This window comes from Cyprinodon tularosa, unplaced genomic scaffold (assembly GCF_016077235.1).
Source record: "Cyprinodon tularosa strain WSP-4 unplaced genomic scaffold, ASM1607723v1 ctg481, whole genome shotgun sequence".
Lineage (NCBI taxonomy): Eukaryota > Metazoa > Chordata > Actinopteri > Cyprinodontiformes > Cyprinodontidae > Cyprinodon > Cyprinodon tularosa.
In genome coordinates, this window is record NW_024039209.1 from 500098 (window position 1) to 519176 (window position 19079).

At 40.8% G+C, this 19079-nt stretch overlaps 2 protein-coding genes across 5 annotated transcripts in view; one reads left to right on the forward strand and one right to left on the reverse strand.

Annotated features, from left to right (window-relative positions):
- LOC119794491 (clathrin heavy chain 1-like) overlaps positions 1–5395 on the forward strand; it is a 35261-nt gene extending 29866 nt beyond the window's left edge. For 2 of the 4 annotated variants that reach the window (XM_038302088.1, XM_038302089.1), the window contains 9 exons: positions 5–277; positions 360–677; positions 761–892; positions 979–1089; positions 1168–1338; positions 1416–1637; positions 2048–2068; positions 4658–4733; positions 4807–5395. In XM_038302088.1, coding sequence (XP_038158016.1) covers positions 5–277; positions 360–677; positions 761–892; positions 979–1089; positions 1168–1338; positions 1416–1637; positions 2048–2068; positions 4658–4733; positions 4807–4940 — 1458 coding nt within the window. In that variant the 3' untranslated portion in view covers positions 4941–5395. The remainder of the gene's footprint in view (positions 1–4; positions 278–359; positions 678–760; positions 893–978; positions 1090–1167; positions 1339–1415; positions 1638–2047; positions 2069–4657; positions 4734–4806) is intronic. The other 2 variants (XM_038302091.1, XM_038302090.1) reach the window with 1 other exon arrangement.
- A 3006-nt stretch (positions 5396–8401) lies between these two features.
- Positions 8402–10478, reverse strand: ptrh2 (peptidyl-tRNA hydrolase 2). The gene is made up of 2 exons (XM_038302072.1): positions 10326–10478; positions 8402–9110 (listed from the first exon to the last, which is right to left on the reverse strand). Exon 2 carries the CDS (start codon positions 9094–9096, stop codon positions 8581–8583), a length of 516 nt encoding a protein of 171 aa, XP_038158000.1. The 5' UTR covers positions 9097–9110; positions 10326–10478; the 3' UTR covers positions 8402–8580.
- Positions 10479–19079: the final 8601 nt, after the last annotated feature.

The following is a 19079-nucleotide window of genomic DNA, read 5'->3' on the forward strand; positions in this document are numbered from 1 at the left end:
TTAGGTTGGAGACCGCTGCTATGACGAGAAAATGTACGAAGCAGCCAAACTGCTTTACAACAACGTCTCCAACTTCGGCCGCCTGGCTTCCACTCTGGTGCACCTGGGAGAGTATCAGGCTGCCGTGGACGGAGCCCGCAAAGCTAACAGCACCCGCACCTGGAAGGAGGTCTGCTTCGCCTGCGTGGACGGCCAGGAGTTCAGACTGGCCCAGATGTGCGGCCTCCATATAGTGGTGCACGCTGACGAGTTGGAGGAGCTGATCAACTATTACCAGGTAGGTGAAAGGCCTTCATTGCTTTAACATCCATGCTGCCTTTTCCCTCTGAACCATAGTCATTCTCACCTTTCTCTTTCAGGACCGTGGCTACTTTGAGGAGTTGATCACCATGCTGGAAGCCGCCCTGGGCCTGGAGCGCGCTCACATGGGCATGTTCACAGAGCTGGCCATCCTTTACTCAAAGTTCAAACCCCAGAAGATGAGGGAGCATCTGGAGCTGTTCTGGTCCAGAGTTAACATCCCCAAGGTTCTCAGAGCAGCGGAGCAGGCTCACCTGTGGGCGGAGCTGGTCTTCCTTTATGACAAGTATGAGGAGTTTGATAACGCCATCATCACCATGATGAATCACCCAACCGACGCCTGGAAGGAGGGCCAGTTCAAAGACATCATCACCAAAGTACGGCTCCGTATCATCAGCAAAGTTTCTCCTACAGTTTTCCGTCTCGTATTTGAACTGCGTTTGATCCAAATCTCTCCCAGGTGGCCAACGTGGAGCTGTACTACAAAGCCGTCCAGTTCTACCTGGAGTTCAAGCCTCTGTTACTGAATGATTTGCTGCTGGTGCTCTCCCCAAGACTGGATCACTCGCGTGCCGTTAACTTCTTCACTAAGGTACTCTGAACCTGACCGGTTCAAATCCAACCATCCTTTGACAGAAGCTTATATGCGTCTTCAATAATCAACATGTGCGTTTCCAGGTTAAACAGCTGCCTCTGGTCAAACCTTACCTGCGCTCAGTACAGAACCACAACAACAAATCAGTCAACGAAGCACTTAACAACCTCTTCATCACCGAGGAGGACTATCAGGTAAGTTTGACCAACATCACTTGGATTTTAAAATGAAATAAACCAGAAGTCTTAACTTTTATGGCCCATCTGTTTCAGGCACTGAGGACATCGATAGACGCCTACGACAACTTTGACAACATCTCGCTGGCTCAGCGCCTGGAGAAGCACGAGCTGATCGAGTTCAGGAGAATCGCTGCCTACCTCTTCAAAGGCAACAACCGCTGGAAGCAGAGCGTGGAGCTGTGCAAGAAGGACAAGCTTTACAAGGTGCTTCGTCTGCTCGTTTGGGGGCCGAGTTTGACGGAGAACCGAGACGTGACCATTTTTTTCCTTCTGTCCGACAGGATGCCATGCAGTACGCATCAGAGTCCAAAGACGTGGAGCTGGCAGAGGAGCTGCTGGCCTGGTTCCTACAGGAAAACAAGAAGGAGTGTTTTGCCGCCTGCCTTTTCTCCTGCTACGACCTGCTGCGGCCTGACGTGGTGCTGGAGACCGCCTGGAGGCACAACATCATGGACTTTTCTATGCCATACTTCATTCAGGTCATGAGGGAGTACCTCTCCAAGGTAAAACACATTCAACTTCACAGCAAATCCATATACTATAGATATGCACCAATCAGATCAGATCAGAACTGATCCTTCAGCTGTAGGTCTAACAATATTCTGTTACTAATGGGTTGAACAGCAGCTTGTGCTCTGATGGATAAATGGAGATAATCTGGTGAATCTGTTTAGTTTCCCCTCTGTAAAAGCAAACTTTCATTCCTAAATAGTTCCATTAAAAAAAAGTTCAACCTACAGCTAAAGTATCCGCCAAAAAGTTCAGGTTGGTGCATCTATAAAAGTGTCGAATTCTCCTTAAATGAAAGGAAACACTTTTTAATTTGTAAAGGGGTTTGTTGTCTTGCCTTCTGTTGCTGAGTGTTCAGTAATATTTAACCTTGATCTCCTGTGCCGCACCTTTTCCCTTACAGGTGGAAGCGGTTAAGGAGCAGGTGAAAAGCGATCGGGCGATTGCAGCCCCCAGTGTGCATGGTTTTAGTTTGTAACAAGCATCACCTGGTTTAGCTGCAGCTGCACCCGTCAAACAAAGCAGCGCTTTGTTGAATGGTTCAAAGCGTCATCGTCACTTTAGACATTCGGCTCCCAAAAATGGGCAACATTGATACTTAAGGGAACCTTTTGTCTCTGTGACCGGAGCACAGGAAGCTCTGAGGTTGTGCGTCTGGTGTCTTGGTTGGCAGTAGAGCGTCTGTAGCACCTGGATCCAGCCGGCTTCCCGTCGCCACGCTGCGTCTCAGTGTTGCAGCCTTAAGCCGGGCATACACTGTGCGATATTTTCAGTCGTGCAACGAAACCGCAGGGTTTAAAAGTTCGCAGCTCACGATGTATGTTCTCACACTGTGCGTCCCGACGCTCTGATTAGATCTACCTGCTCACACTGTACGTCTAAAAACCACGTCGGTATCATCTCTGCAGTGAGATGGCGCTACCTGGACTCATCTATCTGGAAGCCAAACGAGTAGAAGAGGAATATGAAGCTCACTAGAGAGAAACGTGCTGCTTTGGCAATTTGTCCAAATATGTCGTCGCTTTTTCTTTTTAGGGCTTTCAGCAAAAAATTTCACAAAGACATGGCTGAGCAAATGTGGCTACTGCGGTCTGTCAGTTTTACAGAAAGAACTCCATTTCACTCGTACCCCCGCCATGCTTCTGTGTTTACATCTGAGAGGAGGAAGAGTGCTCGTTTGTCCATAACCATCTTACCACGGCCGACTGAATTTCAAACATTTTTTAATTTTCTCCTGACCTTACGATTCCTTATGAGGAGGTGGTCGTGAGAGGCTGATCGCCGCTAGTTACCCCCGTGTTCTACACACGCACACACAGACTGAAAGTCGGCCCAATCGAAAAATTCTCACACAGCTGGAGAATCGGCCCAGAAAAGGATGAAAAACCGTACAGTGTACGCCCGGCTTTAATATGAGCAGCAGTGTGTCTCACAGCATGGGACTGCTTTGTCAGTCTGCTCTGTTGTTGGGCATGGAGCCTGATGCACCTCTCAGCGTACCTTTACTGCTTGTGCTGCTGCTCGTCCTCTGGACATCTTTTTAATTTGCATTTTTGCTTTATCTGATTTGCTGCCTGAATTTTTTATTTTTTAAGTCTAGGAAATGTCTTGCCTCTTTAGTCGTGCAGTGAATTTTTTATTTTATTCTCCAAAAAGCGGTTAGCAGAGATTCCTAGAAGCTTCGATCAATGTTCTTGAAGGAACAGAGGTTCAAAGATGAGATTTACTTTATCTCTGCTGTAGAAGTTCAGCTTTGAAGAGTTTTATTCAGCCTCATTTCATTTTCACTGGTTCTGATCCCTCTCAGTAATATAGCTGTAACTAATACAGGGTATGGCATATTCAGAGCTGAAAGATAAAATAGGTGGCATGAGATCAGGCCTTGTCTTTGATTAAAAACCAGTTGGATTTTAAATCTTTGCAAGCAGATAATGACTAGATAAGAGTCTGTTTACCATAAAGCAGGGGCCTACAACCCGTGGCTCTTGGGAACCTCTAAAATGGATCCTAATAGTGGCCTAAAATGATGTAAAGAACCAACAGATGTAGTCTAATAATAAATAGCAGTCTAAGAAGCTGTAGTGTGGGTTGTCGCTACCCGATCCGTCCAGGAAACACGAACCATCCTGCGCATGCGCAAACAGAATAAGATCTGGATCGCAGAAAAACTACGTAATAATGGTACTGAAAATACCTATTCATATACTTAAAACATTAAAGAATTAAACTACATCGTATAGAAAATATTGAAGACTTTTCTGGAACAAATGGATACGTTTTACATTCTCTCCATTATATTGGCTGATATCTTCGGACATGCTCAGATCAGTCACTGTAACGTTCAAAAGGCTATTTAAGTTTATTGCATTTTTTTTTTTTTTTTTTTTTTTAGAACATGCAATATTTATGCAAATACAAAAATATCCAAAAGGAACCCCCTGCCTGAAAAAGACAAAAGAATAAAGTAAGAAAAACGAAGTTTTTTAGTTATTCTGCTCACGACGCATGCGCAGGACGGATCGTGCTTCCCACACAGATCGGGTACGGACATGAGGTTTTATAAGAATATTGTATTACAATATAACAGAATGTTCAAAGAACCAGAAATTAGTTTTGATCTACTTTTTCTTGTTGGCTTCTAAGTTTTGTTTTTATATTTTGATCAAATAATATCCAATAATAGAAAACCATCCCTTATATCTATACATATAGAGATTGTATACAAATAAACTGTTGGTTGTTTAAAATGGCAACAGATTTCCTTTATCAGATCTTTAACAAAACTAATTAGTTGAGTTTAATCGATAAACACATATGATTTATGTCCCTAAAGCATCTCAGCTGGATTCAGACCAAAATGGCTCTTTGTGTGTTAAAGGTTGCAGACTCCTGCCTTAAAGGTTGAGGATCTAAAGGAAACACCTGCTCTGTTAAAATGTCTGTCAGCCTGTTTTCTTTGGCGGCAAAGTATTGATTTTCATCCCTAAATACAATTTATTTCTCTGCAATACAGGTAGACAAGCTTGAAACCTCAGAGTCCCTAAGAAAAGAAGAGGAGCAGGCGACAGAAACGCAACCCATCGTCTACGGTAACAGGATTATAATTATATTATTATATAATATATTATTGATATTGGAGCTAAAACCTTTGGTGTGGTTTAGGAACGCCCCAGCTGATGCTGACGGCAGGCCCCAGCGTACCAGTGGCCCCGCAGCAGGCGTACGGCTATGGCTACCAGGCGCCTGCAGGCTTCGTTCCACCAGCGGCTCAGCCGGGCTTCGGCTACGGCATGTGAAGACGCCGCCTCTCCCATCTGTCCACCTCCAGGCTCCATCCACCTCCTTCAGTCCTTCATCATGTCCCCGCCTCCTACCAGCAGCAGGGGGATGATCCTGATAAACATTTATTATTTTTCTTCGTTTTGTTTTTTTTAAGCTGTCATGAAGGACTCAAAGTTTATTTTGTCAAAAGGATGAAATCCGATAAATTTTCTCACATTCCGTATTGATTAGCTTAATTTCTTGTATTTTATTTGAATGGGAAATGGTTTAATGTAGAATGGGTGGGCTTGTGGAGGAGAGCCAGTCCTCTCCTCACATTTAAGGTCTGTTGTGAAGCATCTGATTTGCACTCTATAGCGAGAAGAAACCTTTTCCTGTTTGTCTGAGCGGCTTCATTTTCTCTGACTGTACAATGCGTTGAATTGTAGAATATATCCAGACACCAAAACTGCTGACGTGTGCTTTTTTTTTTTTTTTTTGTCTTTGTCATTTTGCAACATCAGAATGCTTTCACAACCATAATCCTGAAACACTACGTTCTGAGTCACGGTCCCATGCTCACTCTTCAGGACTGATGGTTGAATAAAATCTAAAAACTATTTTACAAACGTTGATGTCCAGGAAAGTTTGATTCTTTCCAGTAATGCCTATGCAGAAGTCTCCAAACTCAGCTCTTCTCCAAACATTTCCATGTGCTTTACACACTGCTTTAACACGGGACCATTCTGCCTCAGGAGGGACTGCAGACCTGTGTGTGTGTGTGTGTGACTAACACCCCCCCCCCCCCCCCCCCCCCCCCCCCAATCTGTTTGCTCAGTGCTGCAGAGTCTGATGGAGACGTTTCCTCCACTTTCTTCTTCGTGTGTCCTGTTCTGGGTTGCATTTAAAGTTTTCAGTTGACCTGCTCCTCCAAACCTTAAACTATGTCCAAACATTAAGCGGGGGGGGGGGTTTGACGTTTTTACTAAAGGCTTGCTTGTATACAGAAAATCAATCATTAACTCCTTATATTCTTATCTAAATTACCTTAGATTTAAATTGTGCACTTACGATACTTGATTGTGCATAATCAGGAATCCTAATGAATGAAACAGCTGTTTTGTTTCCACTTAAAAAATAAAATAAAGGCTTGTTGTTCAAAGCTGCTGTCGCTGTTTAGTTATTGTAATGTTTTTGTTTTTATCTTCCATAACTGTTACATGTTCCGTTCTCCATATCAGTCTGAACAGCTTCTGATGAACCCAAATTATTTATGGAGTGACTTTTATTCCACTATCTGGAAAAGAGGAAGAACTTGTGAAAATGAAATGAAACCCTGAAGGACTTCAAAGAGTAACTTTGCTGTTTTCTCTGATTTTTATTTTTTTCCCCCATTTTCATTTACTTTTTAATTTATATAATTTTTTTTTTTATAGATTTATCTTACAATTTTCAGGTTGAGGTTTACGAATAGCATCCTTTTGAAAGCATTTTACTGATCACATTCACTTCAAACCCATTAATGCTCACGCTTGATGCACACTGAGCAATAAAAATGTTAATTTCCATGCAGACTGATAGAAACTCATCTTTGCTACAGAAGATGGCCAACCCTCCAAATGAAAATAATTAGATCTGTAAAAATCTATTCGGACGGAATGTAATCCATAAAACTAAATTTAAAAATGTTTTTTTTAAATTACAATGGAAACATTTAAATAAAATATTTTGAAGAATATTGGAAAATTTAAAATCAAAATGACTTAAAAACATCCCTTTTGGATTGCTTTTTTTTTCTTTTCTTTTTTTCTTCAAATTTTCAAAAGGTATTTTTTTCTTCTGCTACCATGGAATATAATCCACTCCATTAATAATGATTTAAATGACCAACACCAGCAGATGTCACACATCTTCAACCTGGCCTTCAATGGATTCTGTATTTTTACTCAAGAATCGTGGACCTTAATTCACAAAAATATTAATTTTAATGTAAAAAAAAAAAACGTGGATTATTATCCAGTGAGCCAAAGTGTTCTTCTGTTTTAAACACAGTCCTTCCCCAGTCCAGGGGCTTCTGATGGTTGGTTAATTAAAAATTCATTAAAATTGTAATGGTTTTGTGATGTGATGGTTTTTAAGTTGCAGAAAAAATGTAGAAATAATCTAGATTAGTAACTCCCAAATCATGAATGAGGTGCTGAAGGTTGCCTTGAACAGAACACCTTTGTTAAAATTTTGATTTAAAATCTGAGGCTCTAGTGCCCTCTGCTGGTACTTCAGGAGAAGTGCTCCAAGTAAGAAAGCAACTTATCAAACTTTTTTTCCTCTAATTTTTCCAAATTTTGCTTCAGATTTTTTTTTTTCTTTCAAATTTCTTTTTCAGAAATTGGACATTTAATCTCTTCATTTTTGGTGGTCTGTCTTTCCTGTGGAGTGAGGATGCAATTTTATTTGTTGCATGGAAGAGAACAAGTGTTTTATTAGCCTTGAAGTAAGGAGAATGTGATCCGTATATCGCAATTTGAAAAGAAGGTAAATTGTAAAACTCCATCTAAAAGCATAATCGGAAAGAAAAGTTTTAAAAACATCTTTGAGGAAAAAAAAAACATTGGTGTCCTTTGCTTGCAGCAGTAATGAACCATAATTCACTCCATACCTTTTTAAATGAAAATAAGGGTACGTTTGCTTCGGCAGTCTCACCCTTTCACACACCTGATTGACATGAATTAACCATCAACCCCACAGAATGATGCTGCCACCATATTTCACACCAGCAGCAGAAAACAAATCCAAGCCTCTGCATATTAACTAGAGTTGAAACAATTCTGCTTCAACTAAAAAGGATTCATGGAAACAAATAGATATGGAAAACTGACTGATAGCAGACCAGAGTGATTTGGTTCATAGGTTATTTAAACAGCTTGGCTAAAAATGATAAGTTTAACATTTGAATGTAATTCTAACTATTAAAGAACATTGAAAGTAGCAGAAATGTGTTTTATCTATTTTGTTTATATACATCAAATATCTTATAGAACATCTATGCTTCCTTTTTATTAAATATTTTATGGTTTCCCTTGTTTTACAACCTAAAAGAGCCAAGAGAAACTATTTGTTTAAAATGGCACCCTCTCTAACAGCAGATATTAAAAATAAGTTTTGTTTGTTATATTTTTGGCTCCAAAAACGTTTTAGTCGGACTCTGGGTAAAACAGCTCACTAGATAATTCCTGAAGTTCTCTTTAAGCTTACCACCACATGCTATAAACCAAAGTAATGATGGTTCAAAGGACTATTAAACATAACATCTGCAGAAAGAAGGACATTTAAGGCAATAACTAAACCAAAACTGTTCAACAAAATATATAGACACATTTTATATTAAAGGTAGACAAATTGTACAAATGTCAGTTCTAGCTTAATTTGTATAAAATTCTTTTAAAACTCTATTAAGAACCTTTTGTTGTCTAATTAGTTAATCAAATAAAGCTAAATATTGGTAATTGAACCCATTATTATTTTATTTAACAAATCACATATAAAGTCTGTTCTTTCTGTAGGTCATCGTTTAAATTTAATTACAAAACAGATCCGCATTAATATTCACAAAAAAAAATGTCATGATAGTTCTTGTTTGGAAGATGCAATTGTATATTTAAAAAACAAAGAACAACTTTAGTAGAGCTTCAGTTCTCCAGTGACGCTGTCAACTAGATCCGCTGGACCAGGACCGACGCCCAGCACGGTGCGAGAGCCGGGTGCAATCTGTGTCCTTCCTGCATCCTGGATGAGGCTGACGGCGAGTCCCGCCTCCCTGGCTCGGCCCATCAGATCTATCAGGGTGTCCTCATCAGGGGCCTTCACCACCACCTTGGGCTGGCCGCAGTACTCCCACTGTTTGAGCAGCTCAGGACTCCTGCGCTGAACCTGCTTATAGGCGCTCACTGCAGCATGAGAGCACTGAGCCGCCACCTTCCCTTTGCCCATCTTCAGGTCATTCCGGACCACCAGAACCATCTTGAACTCCCCTCCCTCCCCCATCACGCTGGCCTCCTCGGTGCCGTTCCCCATCGCTTTCATCAGGCTCTTGGATATGGGGCCAAGACGCGTGCGGAGGTGCCAGCCTAGGAGGAGTCCGCAGCCCAGCCCGGCGACGACGCCCCAGCCCAGAGGACTATACAGCACATCCATGGTGTCTGTTGAACCTGTGAACATCAACAGCATCCCTTTACATATAAGACAGAATTAATTTGGTCCGGTCTACTTTAGGAAACAGCTAAAGTAGACTTCAGACTTTAATGTCAGAATGCAGACTTTAATGTCAGAATTCAGACTTTAATCTCAGAATACAGACTTTAATCTCAGAATGCAGACTTTAATCTCAGAATGCAGACTTTAATCTCAGAATGCAGACTTTAATCTCAGAATGCAGACTTTAATCTCAGAATGCAGACTTTAATCTCAGAATGCAGACTTTAATCTCAGAATTTTGGATTTTAATGTAGATGGGCACCATGAAGGCAGAGATGTGGAACACTCAGATTCACTGACAAAGATGTGAGTAGTTTGGGAGGAACAGTGACACATTGGTAAAAAATGATGAAATTAGGCAACTTGGGTCCCTGGTGATGCTGTTTCATTATGGAAGAGCAGAAGCTGATGAAAACAATAGAGCTAGTCTCTAAAACAGACATGGCTACAGCTTGATGTTAACATGTTTGCTAGCTGTCAGAATTCAGTCACAATTCTGAGATTAAAGTCAGAATTCTAACCTTTTCTCATATTATACTGAAGTCAAATAAAAAAAATCAGTTAACTTTTATTTTTCCAGTGGCTCTAATCCTCTTCCATATCGAGCTGTTTATGGGGTTTTCAGGGAGTCCACATTTTTCTTCTGTTTCACCTTTAATGGGGAATAATTTAATCCCACATTCATGTCCTGGACTATTTAATTATTTCTTTTCCTATTCTCCCTAATTACAGGAGCTAATTCATTACCAATAAACGTGTTTATCTTTTTTAAAAACAAATATCTTCTTTAAACCAGAAACAGATTGAAAAGAAAAAAAAAACATCCGATCTAAAGGTTATTAAATTATAACTGAAACTGAACTGGTTTTTATCGATGGGAATCATTTTGCTATTTCACGAAACATAGAATTAATGGAAGATAAACCTCTGCGTTATCTGATAAAGTTACATTCAGATCTTAATGTGAGAACAGAAAACTTTCCGCAGATTTAATCTTAGATTGATCCAGCAAACGTTTCCTGCTTTCGGCTAAAACATGAACAGCTACTTAGCATGTTAGCTTCCTGACTACAGGAACCGGAAGATCCCAGATTTATGCGCGCGCTGATGCAGATTTAAAACATTGAAGATAACCAGTTATTTAAAAACATAGCATTAATGTTTCATACCTGCTCTATGGGGGGATTGGAGAGCATGGAGGAAGTTTCATCACGCTGTCTTATTCTCTTTTATTCTTTTACAGTTGGCAAAACAACTTAAAGTGTATTCAGCGCCACCTATCGGCCTGGAGCCTGGTCATCGATGGAAAAAAGGAGGAAATTATATAGTTTATAACTTGATGTATACATAAAATAATTACATAATGCTAAATAAAACCCCAGGTTTATCACATTGAGTTTTTTTTTTTTTTCTTTTCTGTTTCTGGAGTTACTTTATGTGCAACTAGTTACAATGTTGCCACCTTCTGGTTAACTTCTGCATGTATGCATACGGTCCATGGGACCAAAACAAAAACAGGCCAGTTTAACCCTTTAAAGCCCGATCCAAGAATAAAACAAAACAGAAAATTACTTTTTTTTGGTTTGAAGTCCTTATTTGGCCTTTTAACAAAATATGTAAAAAGAAAAAAACAGAAATACATTTTTGATATTAATAATTTATTACTATGCGATAAGTCAAGATAATTTTTTTGTATAGTCTTCTGCCCTCTGTTATCAGGTATATCTGATTGTGCACAATAGGATTTTGAGCAAAGTTTTTACCATTAAATTATGCAAAAGGTGTCAGACGCAAAAAATACCCAGAAACCGTATGTATCAAATACGATACATTTGGCATTACAAGGTTAAACTGTTAAAGACAGGCTCTCACTGACACCTGTTTGGCTCCCTACTCAATTATAGACTAGGACGTCTCTTTGAAAATGTAATGGTGTGAAAAAATCCTCTTAATATTTATCCTCTTAATATTTATATCTCAACATATGGCAGATTTCACCATGATGTTAGGCCGTTTAAACACGACACCAACAGCAAAGCAGTACTTTTAATTACTATGTTAATAACTGTGTATAGTTCATTAGACGGTTGTTAAAAAATACACTCATATAATATGTTTCAAACCGCAATAAAGAGATTAAAAGATTGATGTATTTGAGTATTTTATTTTTTACTAAACGACTTGGATTTATGGGTAATCCAGAGCGTAGATTAAAACCATAACTGTTACGATGGATAACAAAAAGAGGAACTTAAGCGGATTCCTGAAAAGAAGAGGGAAAGAAGAGCTGCTGGAAGAACGGAAAAAACTTCCCAAAATAAACACGTTCTTTCAAAGAACTGAAGAGGGAGAGGTGGATGGGGTTCTGCCTCATATGGGGCCCACCCAGATAATGTTGCTCACAGGCCTATTGTTGTGTCATTACACCATTGCACACTTTCAGATGTACAATCTATATACATAACCGTTCAAAAGTTTGGGGTCACATTGAAATGTCCTTATTTTTGAAGGAAAAGCACTGTACTTTCCAATGAAGATAACTTTAAACTAGTCTTAACTTTAAAGAAATAGACTCTATACATTGCTAATGTGGTAAATGACTATTCTAGCTGCAAATGTCTGGTTTTTGGTGCATTATCTACATAGTTGAATAGAGGCCCAATTCCAGCAACTATCACTCCAGAGTTCTAATGGTACAATGTGTTTGCTCATTGGCTCAGAAGGCTAATTGATGATTAGAAAACCCTTGTGCAATCATGTTCACACATCTGAAAACAGTTTAGCTCATTACAGAAGCTACAAAACTGACCTTCCTTTGAGCAGATTGACTTTCTGGAGCATCACATTTGTGGGGTCAATTAAACGTTCATAATGGCCAGAAAAAGAGAACTTGCATCTGAAACTCGACAGTCTATTGTTGTTCTAAGAAATGAAGGCTATTCCATTAGAGATATCGGTAAGAAATTGAAGATTTCCTACAACGATGTGTACTACTCCCTTCAGAGTACAGCACAAACAGGCTCTAACCAGAGTAGAAAAAGATATACACTCACCTGCCACTTTATTAGGTACCCCATGCTAGTAACGGGTTGGACCCCCTTTTGCCTTCAGAACTGCCTCAATTCTTCGTGGCATAGGTGCTGGAAGCATTCCTCAGGAAGTTTGGTCCATATTGACATGATGGCATCACACAGTTGCTGCAGATTTGTCGGCTGCACATCCATGATGCGAATCTCCTGTTCCACCACATCCCAAAGATGCTCTATTGGATTGAGATCTGGTGACTGTGGAGGCCATTTGAGTACAGTGAACTCATTGTCATGTTCAAGAAACCAGTCTGAGATGATTCCAGCTTTATGACATGGCGCATTATCCTGCTGAAAGTAGCCATCAGAAGTTGGGTACTTTGTGGTCATAAAGGGATGGACATGGTCAGCAACAATACTCAGGTAGGCTGTGGCGTTGCAACGATGCTCAATTGGTACCAAGGGGCCCAAAGAGTGCCAAGAAAATATTCCCCACACCATGACACCACCACCACCAGCCTGAACCGTTGATACAAGGCAGGATGGATCCATGCTTTCATGTTGTAGACGCCAAATTCTGACACTATCATCCGAATGTCGCAGCAGAAATCGAGACTCATCAGACCAGGCAACGTTTTTCCAATCTTCTATTGTCCAATTTCGATGAGCTTGTGCAAATTGTAGCCTCAGTTTACTGTTCTTAGCTGAAAGGAGTGGCACCCGGTGTGGTCTTCTGCTGCCGTAGCCCATCTGCCTCAAAGTTCGACGTACTGTGCGTTCAGAGATGCTCTTCTGCCCACCTTGGTTGTAACGGGTGGTTATTTGAGTCACTGTTGCCCTTCTATCAGCTCGAACCAATCTGGCCATTCTCCTCTGACCTCTGGCATCAACAAGGTATTTCCGCCCACAGAACTGCCGCTCACTGGATGTTTTTTCTTTTTCGGACCATTCTCTGTAAACCCTAGAGATGGTTGTGCGTGAAAATCCCAGTAGATCAGCAGTTTCTGAAATACTCAGACCAGCCCTTCTGGCACCAACAATCATGCCACGTTCAAAGTCACTCAAATCACCTTTCTTCCCCATACTGATGCTCGGTTTGAACTGCAGGAGATTGTCTTGTCCATGTCTACATGCCTAAATGCACTGAGTTGCCGCCATGTGATTGGCTGCTTAGAAATTAAGTGTTAACGAGCAGTTGGACAGATGTACCTAATAAAGTGGCCGGTGAGTGTATATATAAAAAGATATATATATATATACCCAGAACCTTCTTATATATATATATATATATATATATATATATATATATATATATATATATATACCAGTTTTATATGTATACCAGTTTTAGTCCGTAAGGCAGACACCCTGTCTACTTCTAAGACTAGACTTAAAACTTTCCTTTTTGATAAAGCTTATAGTTAGAGTGGCTCAGGTTATCCTGAGCTATCTCTATAGCTATGCTGCTATAGGCTTAGACTGCTGGAGGACATAGGGACCCCCATTTCATCATTCTGCTTCATTCTATCTCTATTCTCCCAATCTGCAGAATCTGTTAGTACTATCTCTAACATTATGCTCTCTCAGTTTTTTCCTCACAGTAGGTTCATCTGGTCTTGCTTAACTCCTTATTAGTTGGTGGCAGTAATGCACTTTTAACTATTTCGCCAACCGCCATAAAACCTCACAAGAAGAAGAAGTCCCGGTCTATTCAAGGTCCATGAAAATGAGGAGACCGTAGTTTTGGCTCAGGATTCTATAGATCTGACTGTGAGAGTTGACACATAAAGCAAGAAAAAAATTAAGACTAAACTTCTCACTACTGTTTCTTATTTATTTTTTGTTTATTTATTTTTATTGTAAAGTGAACAAAGACTACAGTCATTAGAGAGCTTGAACAAATATAATCCATTGTATTGGTATAAAAGGGGTAGAAAGATATCAGTAAATCTAAAAAAATGTATGTTTATAAAATATATCTGCAAAATATTCAGCAACAAAAATACTAAATTGTGCAAAATAGCAATAAAAAAATATAATAAAAAAAGAAAAGCTATTCAGTTCTAAATTATATCATCAAATAGAGATATAAACATAGACAAAGAATAATCACTGCACTGAAAAATAATAATGGGTAATTAAGAATGACACTGAGACAGAAACAATAGTGTCTTTTAGCATTGGTGGTAGACATTTTCTTTAAGGACAAAGTAAGTATATTTATTTCACCTTTAAATGCGATTGTAGGGAGAGTTTTGGCAAGATGAGGTTAGTGTATGAAAAGTTGTTCTGTCAGATTCAAAATCGACACAGGTGCCGACATTAAAGTGATGTCTCAGGCTGCATTTTACAGACTGCCAAAGAGCCCAAGATGGGTAACAGCAAGTAAAATGGCACTTGTTAGCAGCCCTGGAGGTGAAGTCCACTTTGTGGGCAATTTTCTGGCCACAAGTCAGTTCAAGCACCATAAATACTGTTTCTGTGTTACTGTCATAAATGGACCCTATGCTCACAACCTGTTGGGAGGTAGCATTGCTGGGAAGATGAGTCTGGTCAGGAGGATCAAAAACATGAATACAGACCTCCTAGGTGACGTCTTTGGAGAAATTGGTTTGCTTAATAGCAACACTGTTAAAATAGAACTGAAAGCAGACGCAGAGCCCTACAGCCTCACAACGCCTCGCCGTGTACCAGTCCCTCTCCTGGCGAAGGTTGAAACAGAACTAAAGCGCATGCTAGATTTGAGCATCATAGAAGAGGTTACCGAGCCTACTGATCAGTGCGCCCCCATGGTTCCTGTTGAAAAAACAGAGATCAAGTCGATTGTGAGTATGAAGAGTATGTGTGGATCTGAAACGCTTAAAGAAAGCAGTGAAACAAGGGCGCTACATCTTACAAACTTGGGAAGACATTGCTCCAAAGCTGGTGGGGGCTAAAGTGTTTTTAACCTTTGATGCCTCCTGTGGATTTTGGCAGATCCCTCTGAATCCATAGAGCAGAAAACTGACAACATATATAACCCCTATTGGTAGATTCTGCTTCAGACGACTCCCATTTGGAATCAGCTCCAGAAGTTTTTTAAAGACAGTTATCCACACTACTAAAGGACCATGAAGGTGTCGTGGTAGTCATGGATGACATTCTTGTTTATGGACAGACTAAGAAAGAACACGACAACCACCTAAATGCTGTTCTGAAGACCATCAGGAACAGTGGCTTAAAGCTGAACAAAGCAAAGTGTCATTTCAGCAAATCAGAAAATCTGTCACCTCATCAGTGCCGAGGGCGTTAAACCAGACCCGACCAAGGTAGAAGCCATCACATGGATGCAGAGTCCCACAAATGTGGGGGAGCTTTGTCAGGTTCTGGGTCTGATTAATTACGTGGGGAGGTTCTTGCCAGGCCTCTCCACCAAGCTACACCCAATCACCAGCTTGTTAAGAAGAAAGAACAAGTGGGTATGGGACGACACAAGAACAGGCATTCATCGCTGTTAAAGCCATGCTTGTGTCACAGCCCCAGCTCTGGCATATTATGATGCAAATAGGAAGACTCTCATCACCGCCGATGCAAGCAGCTGTGGCTTAGGGGCAGCTCTATTACAAGAACATGAGGATGGCTTAAGCCAGTAGCGTTCTGCTCCTGCAGGCTGTCAGATGCCGAGAGAAGATACTCCCAAATCGAAAAAGAGTGCTTGGCAGTGTGTGGGCGTGTAAACGGTTTGCACGCTATGTACAAGGAATAGACAGTTTCCTTCTGCAAACAGACCACAAACCGCTTGTACCACTCATAAACACTTATGATCTGGATAAGGCATCTCCAAGGTGCCAGAGACTCCTGATGCACCTTTTAAGGTTTAACGTGGAAGCACAACGTGTTCCGGCAATCCAGGAGGCCGCAGAAAAACGTAAGTGATGTGACAACAGACCATATAGTAAAAGCACACGTTGAGTCGATTGTAGCAAATGCTCCTGCCTAAGATTTGTGAAGCTACTCGAGTTGCAGCATATTACAAGATTCATCCGGAACGGATGGCCAACCAAAACGGCGATGAATCCGTCTGTTCATCGTTATTATTCCGCAAGAGCAAATCTCTCTGAAAGGGATGGATTGGTGTTATATCAGGACCGGCTGGTCAATCCTGCTGCACAGAGGGCTGAGGTGCTATCAGAGCTACATAAAGGGCACTAAGGACTAACACTCTGCCAGGCACGCACTAAGATGGCACGGTGGACAAAGATCTGGTACGTGAAAAGACAGTCAGACAAGGTAAGCATATCTGTTCTTCCATGATCACCATCATTCTGCACAACACTACAACCAGGACAGAATGTTAGGATAAAACTTGATGGGGAAAAAGGGTGGAGAGCACCGGCTAAGATCATTGCAAAATGCAAGGAGCCATGGTCTTATGGTGGAAAAAGAGAACAGAGCTGTGCTATGACGGAATCTGAGACACCTGCAAGCCGTTCCACAGCCCGCCGATCGACCAGATCAGCCACAGTCACCTGATTCCCCAGCGGAACTGACTGATAGCTTACCTGAATACAGGACTGTGGTGGGCAACTTTGTCACTTGGAGTGAGCTGCACCACCTACAGCTAAACGTGACAAAGACTAAGGACCTATAGCGGATCTGAGGAGGACAAAAACACCTGTGACCTCTGTTTCCATCCAGGGGGTTCCTGTTGACACTGTGGAGGAGTATAAGTACCTGGGAGTGTACTTTAACAATAAGTTGGACTGGTCTAGAAACACTGAGGCGGTCTACAAAAAGAACCAAAGCCGACTATTCTTCCTGAGGAAGCTGAAGTCCTTTAACAACTGTGGGGCGATGCTGAGGATGTTTTATGAGTCAGTTGTTGCTAGCACGCTCTTCTTTGCTGTCACATGCTGGGACAGTGGTCTGTTGCTGTCGCACGAAATCATTCTTACCTGTGGTCATCTCAATCTTTATAACGCCTCCCTCAAGTAATTCAGACCCCCCCCCCCCCCGTAATTGACATTTATGCGCTATTTTTGCACGCCACGCATCACTTTACTTGGATTATCGCTTTACTTGGATTTTGTTTTACGTATGCATATATATACATACATATATATATATATATATATATATATATATATATATATATATATATATATATATATATATATATATATATATATATATATATATATATATATATATATATATATACACACACAGAAGAGCTATATGTGTATATATTTGATCTTTTTTATTTTTATTTTTATCTTTATTATCTTGTGTAGTTGGATGTGTGTATATATATATAAAACTGTAACTGGAGCGTGTAACAAAAGTAATTTCCCTCTGGGATTATTGAAGTATTTCTGATTCGGATTCTGATTCATCTGAGGACAGCTCTGACTCCACGCCCCAAAGCCCTCCTCAGAAGAAGCTGCACCCAGAGGTGGAGCGTCCTACTCCACTTGAAGGTTCACAGGTTACATCCAGGGGAAGAGTAGTCAGAATTCCTCTGAGATATGGAGACAGTGACTCAAAAGGTTCTATTTCATGTTGGATTCAAGTGTTGATAGAAACAGTAACTATCGAGGGCAGAATAATCCCTACGTTGCTGCGGACTGAGGGCTTTCTACCCCAACGTCCTAGTGTTCAGAGATGCTATTTTAATTAAGTGAGGTTAAGCATGCATGTTTGCTGCTGAAAAGGGGGAGATATAGTGATATGGCATGGTTGGGCTTCCGTAGCCGGGAGCAGACTGACGTATATAGGCTGAACATCCTGTTATTGTTAAAGCTGAAGTCTGTAAGTTTTAAAAATCACTTTTTTGTCATATTGGCTAAAACTGTCCCTATGCCCAGACAGCAGTACATGTGATATGTAACCTGTGAAAAAAACTGCTTCAATTGGTCCTGCCTACTGCCTGTATTTCAATCTGGAAAGAATAATTCGGGACGAGTCAAAACAACCAATCACAGCCAGAGGAGCGTCTGATGGAGTGTCAGTCACAGCTCCCCCCCCTCACCGCTTAACCTGCCGCAGCGCCCGGCTTCCGCAGTCAGGAGGACGCGCGTGGAAGTCATGGCGGAGCGACAGCCACCAGCGAAAGAGAAACTGCCCTTACTGCCCCTGCCGACAACTGCTTACACGGCAAACTTCGGTATAACCAGCATCTTATATCTAGCTACTTGGAGGTGAGTGTTATCGCTCTTACCGGTTCACACTCCATGCCGCGTACGCTGCTTGGACGCTTGTGGTCGCATGCGGTAGCCGCGCAGATGCTGTGAGAGGGGTGGAGCTTGGAGGTGGGGCATGAGTGAAGCAGAGAGGGTGGGGGAGTGGCGTGAAACCTGTTTTTCTTCAAATTTTCAGTCGCAGTCTGCTCTCTTCTCAATATTACAGACTGCAGCTTTAAGTGCACATTGGCTAATAAAGCTAAGTTCTACAAGCTTCACCGGTGGTCCTTGGGAAGTTCTACATAAAATATAGCTGTTCATGACGGAGAGAAACCAGTTATGAACTGAGGAAAAAAATGTTTGGGTTTTACTACACAAAAAAATATGTTCAGTTCATTCCTCTTCTTGTTCACAAAGATGAAATTTGTCTACAGTAAAATCACATTTGGAGCTTATACATATTGAATACATTTATCTCTTTATTTTTAGGCAGAATAGCAAATTTAAGGTATTTGGTTTTCAATGCACAGATTTCGTTTTTGGAGTATTCTTATAAAAATGACACTGTGACCTTTTTAATGTTTTTATTTATTCATTATTATTCTTATAATTTTTCTGTATTCAGTGTGGAAGTATATATGTGGGTATAATGGGGTTTGTTCTAGCCCAATTATGTTTATATGTTAAAGGTACATTGTTAACTATATAACTATTGCTATAGAAATGCATTGAAAAA

Bases quoted from the DNA above. Each gene is read 5' to 3' on its own strand.
- ptrh2 (XM_038302072.1), bottom strand. From the start codon at position 9,096: ATGGATGTGCTGTATAGTCCTCTGGGCTGGGGCGTCGTCGCCGGGCTG.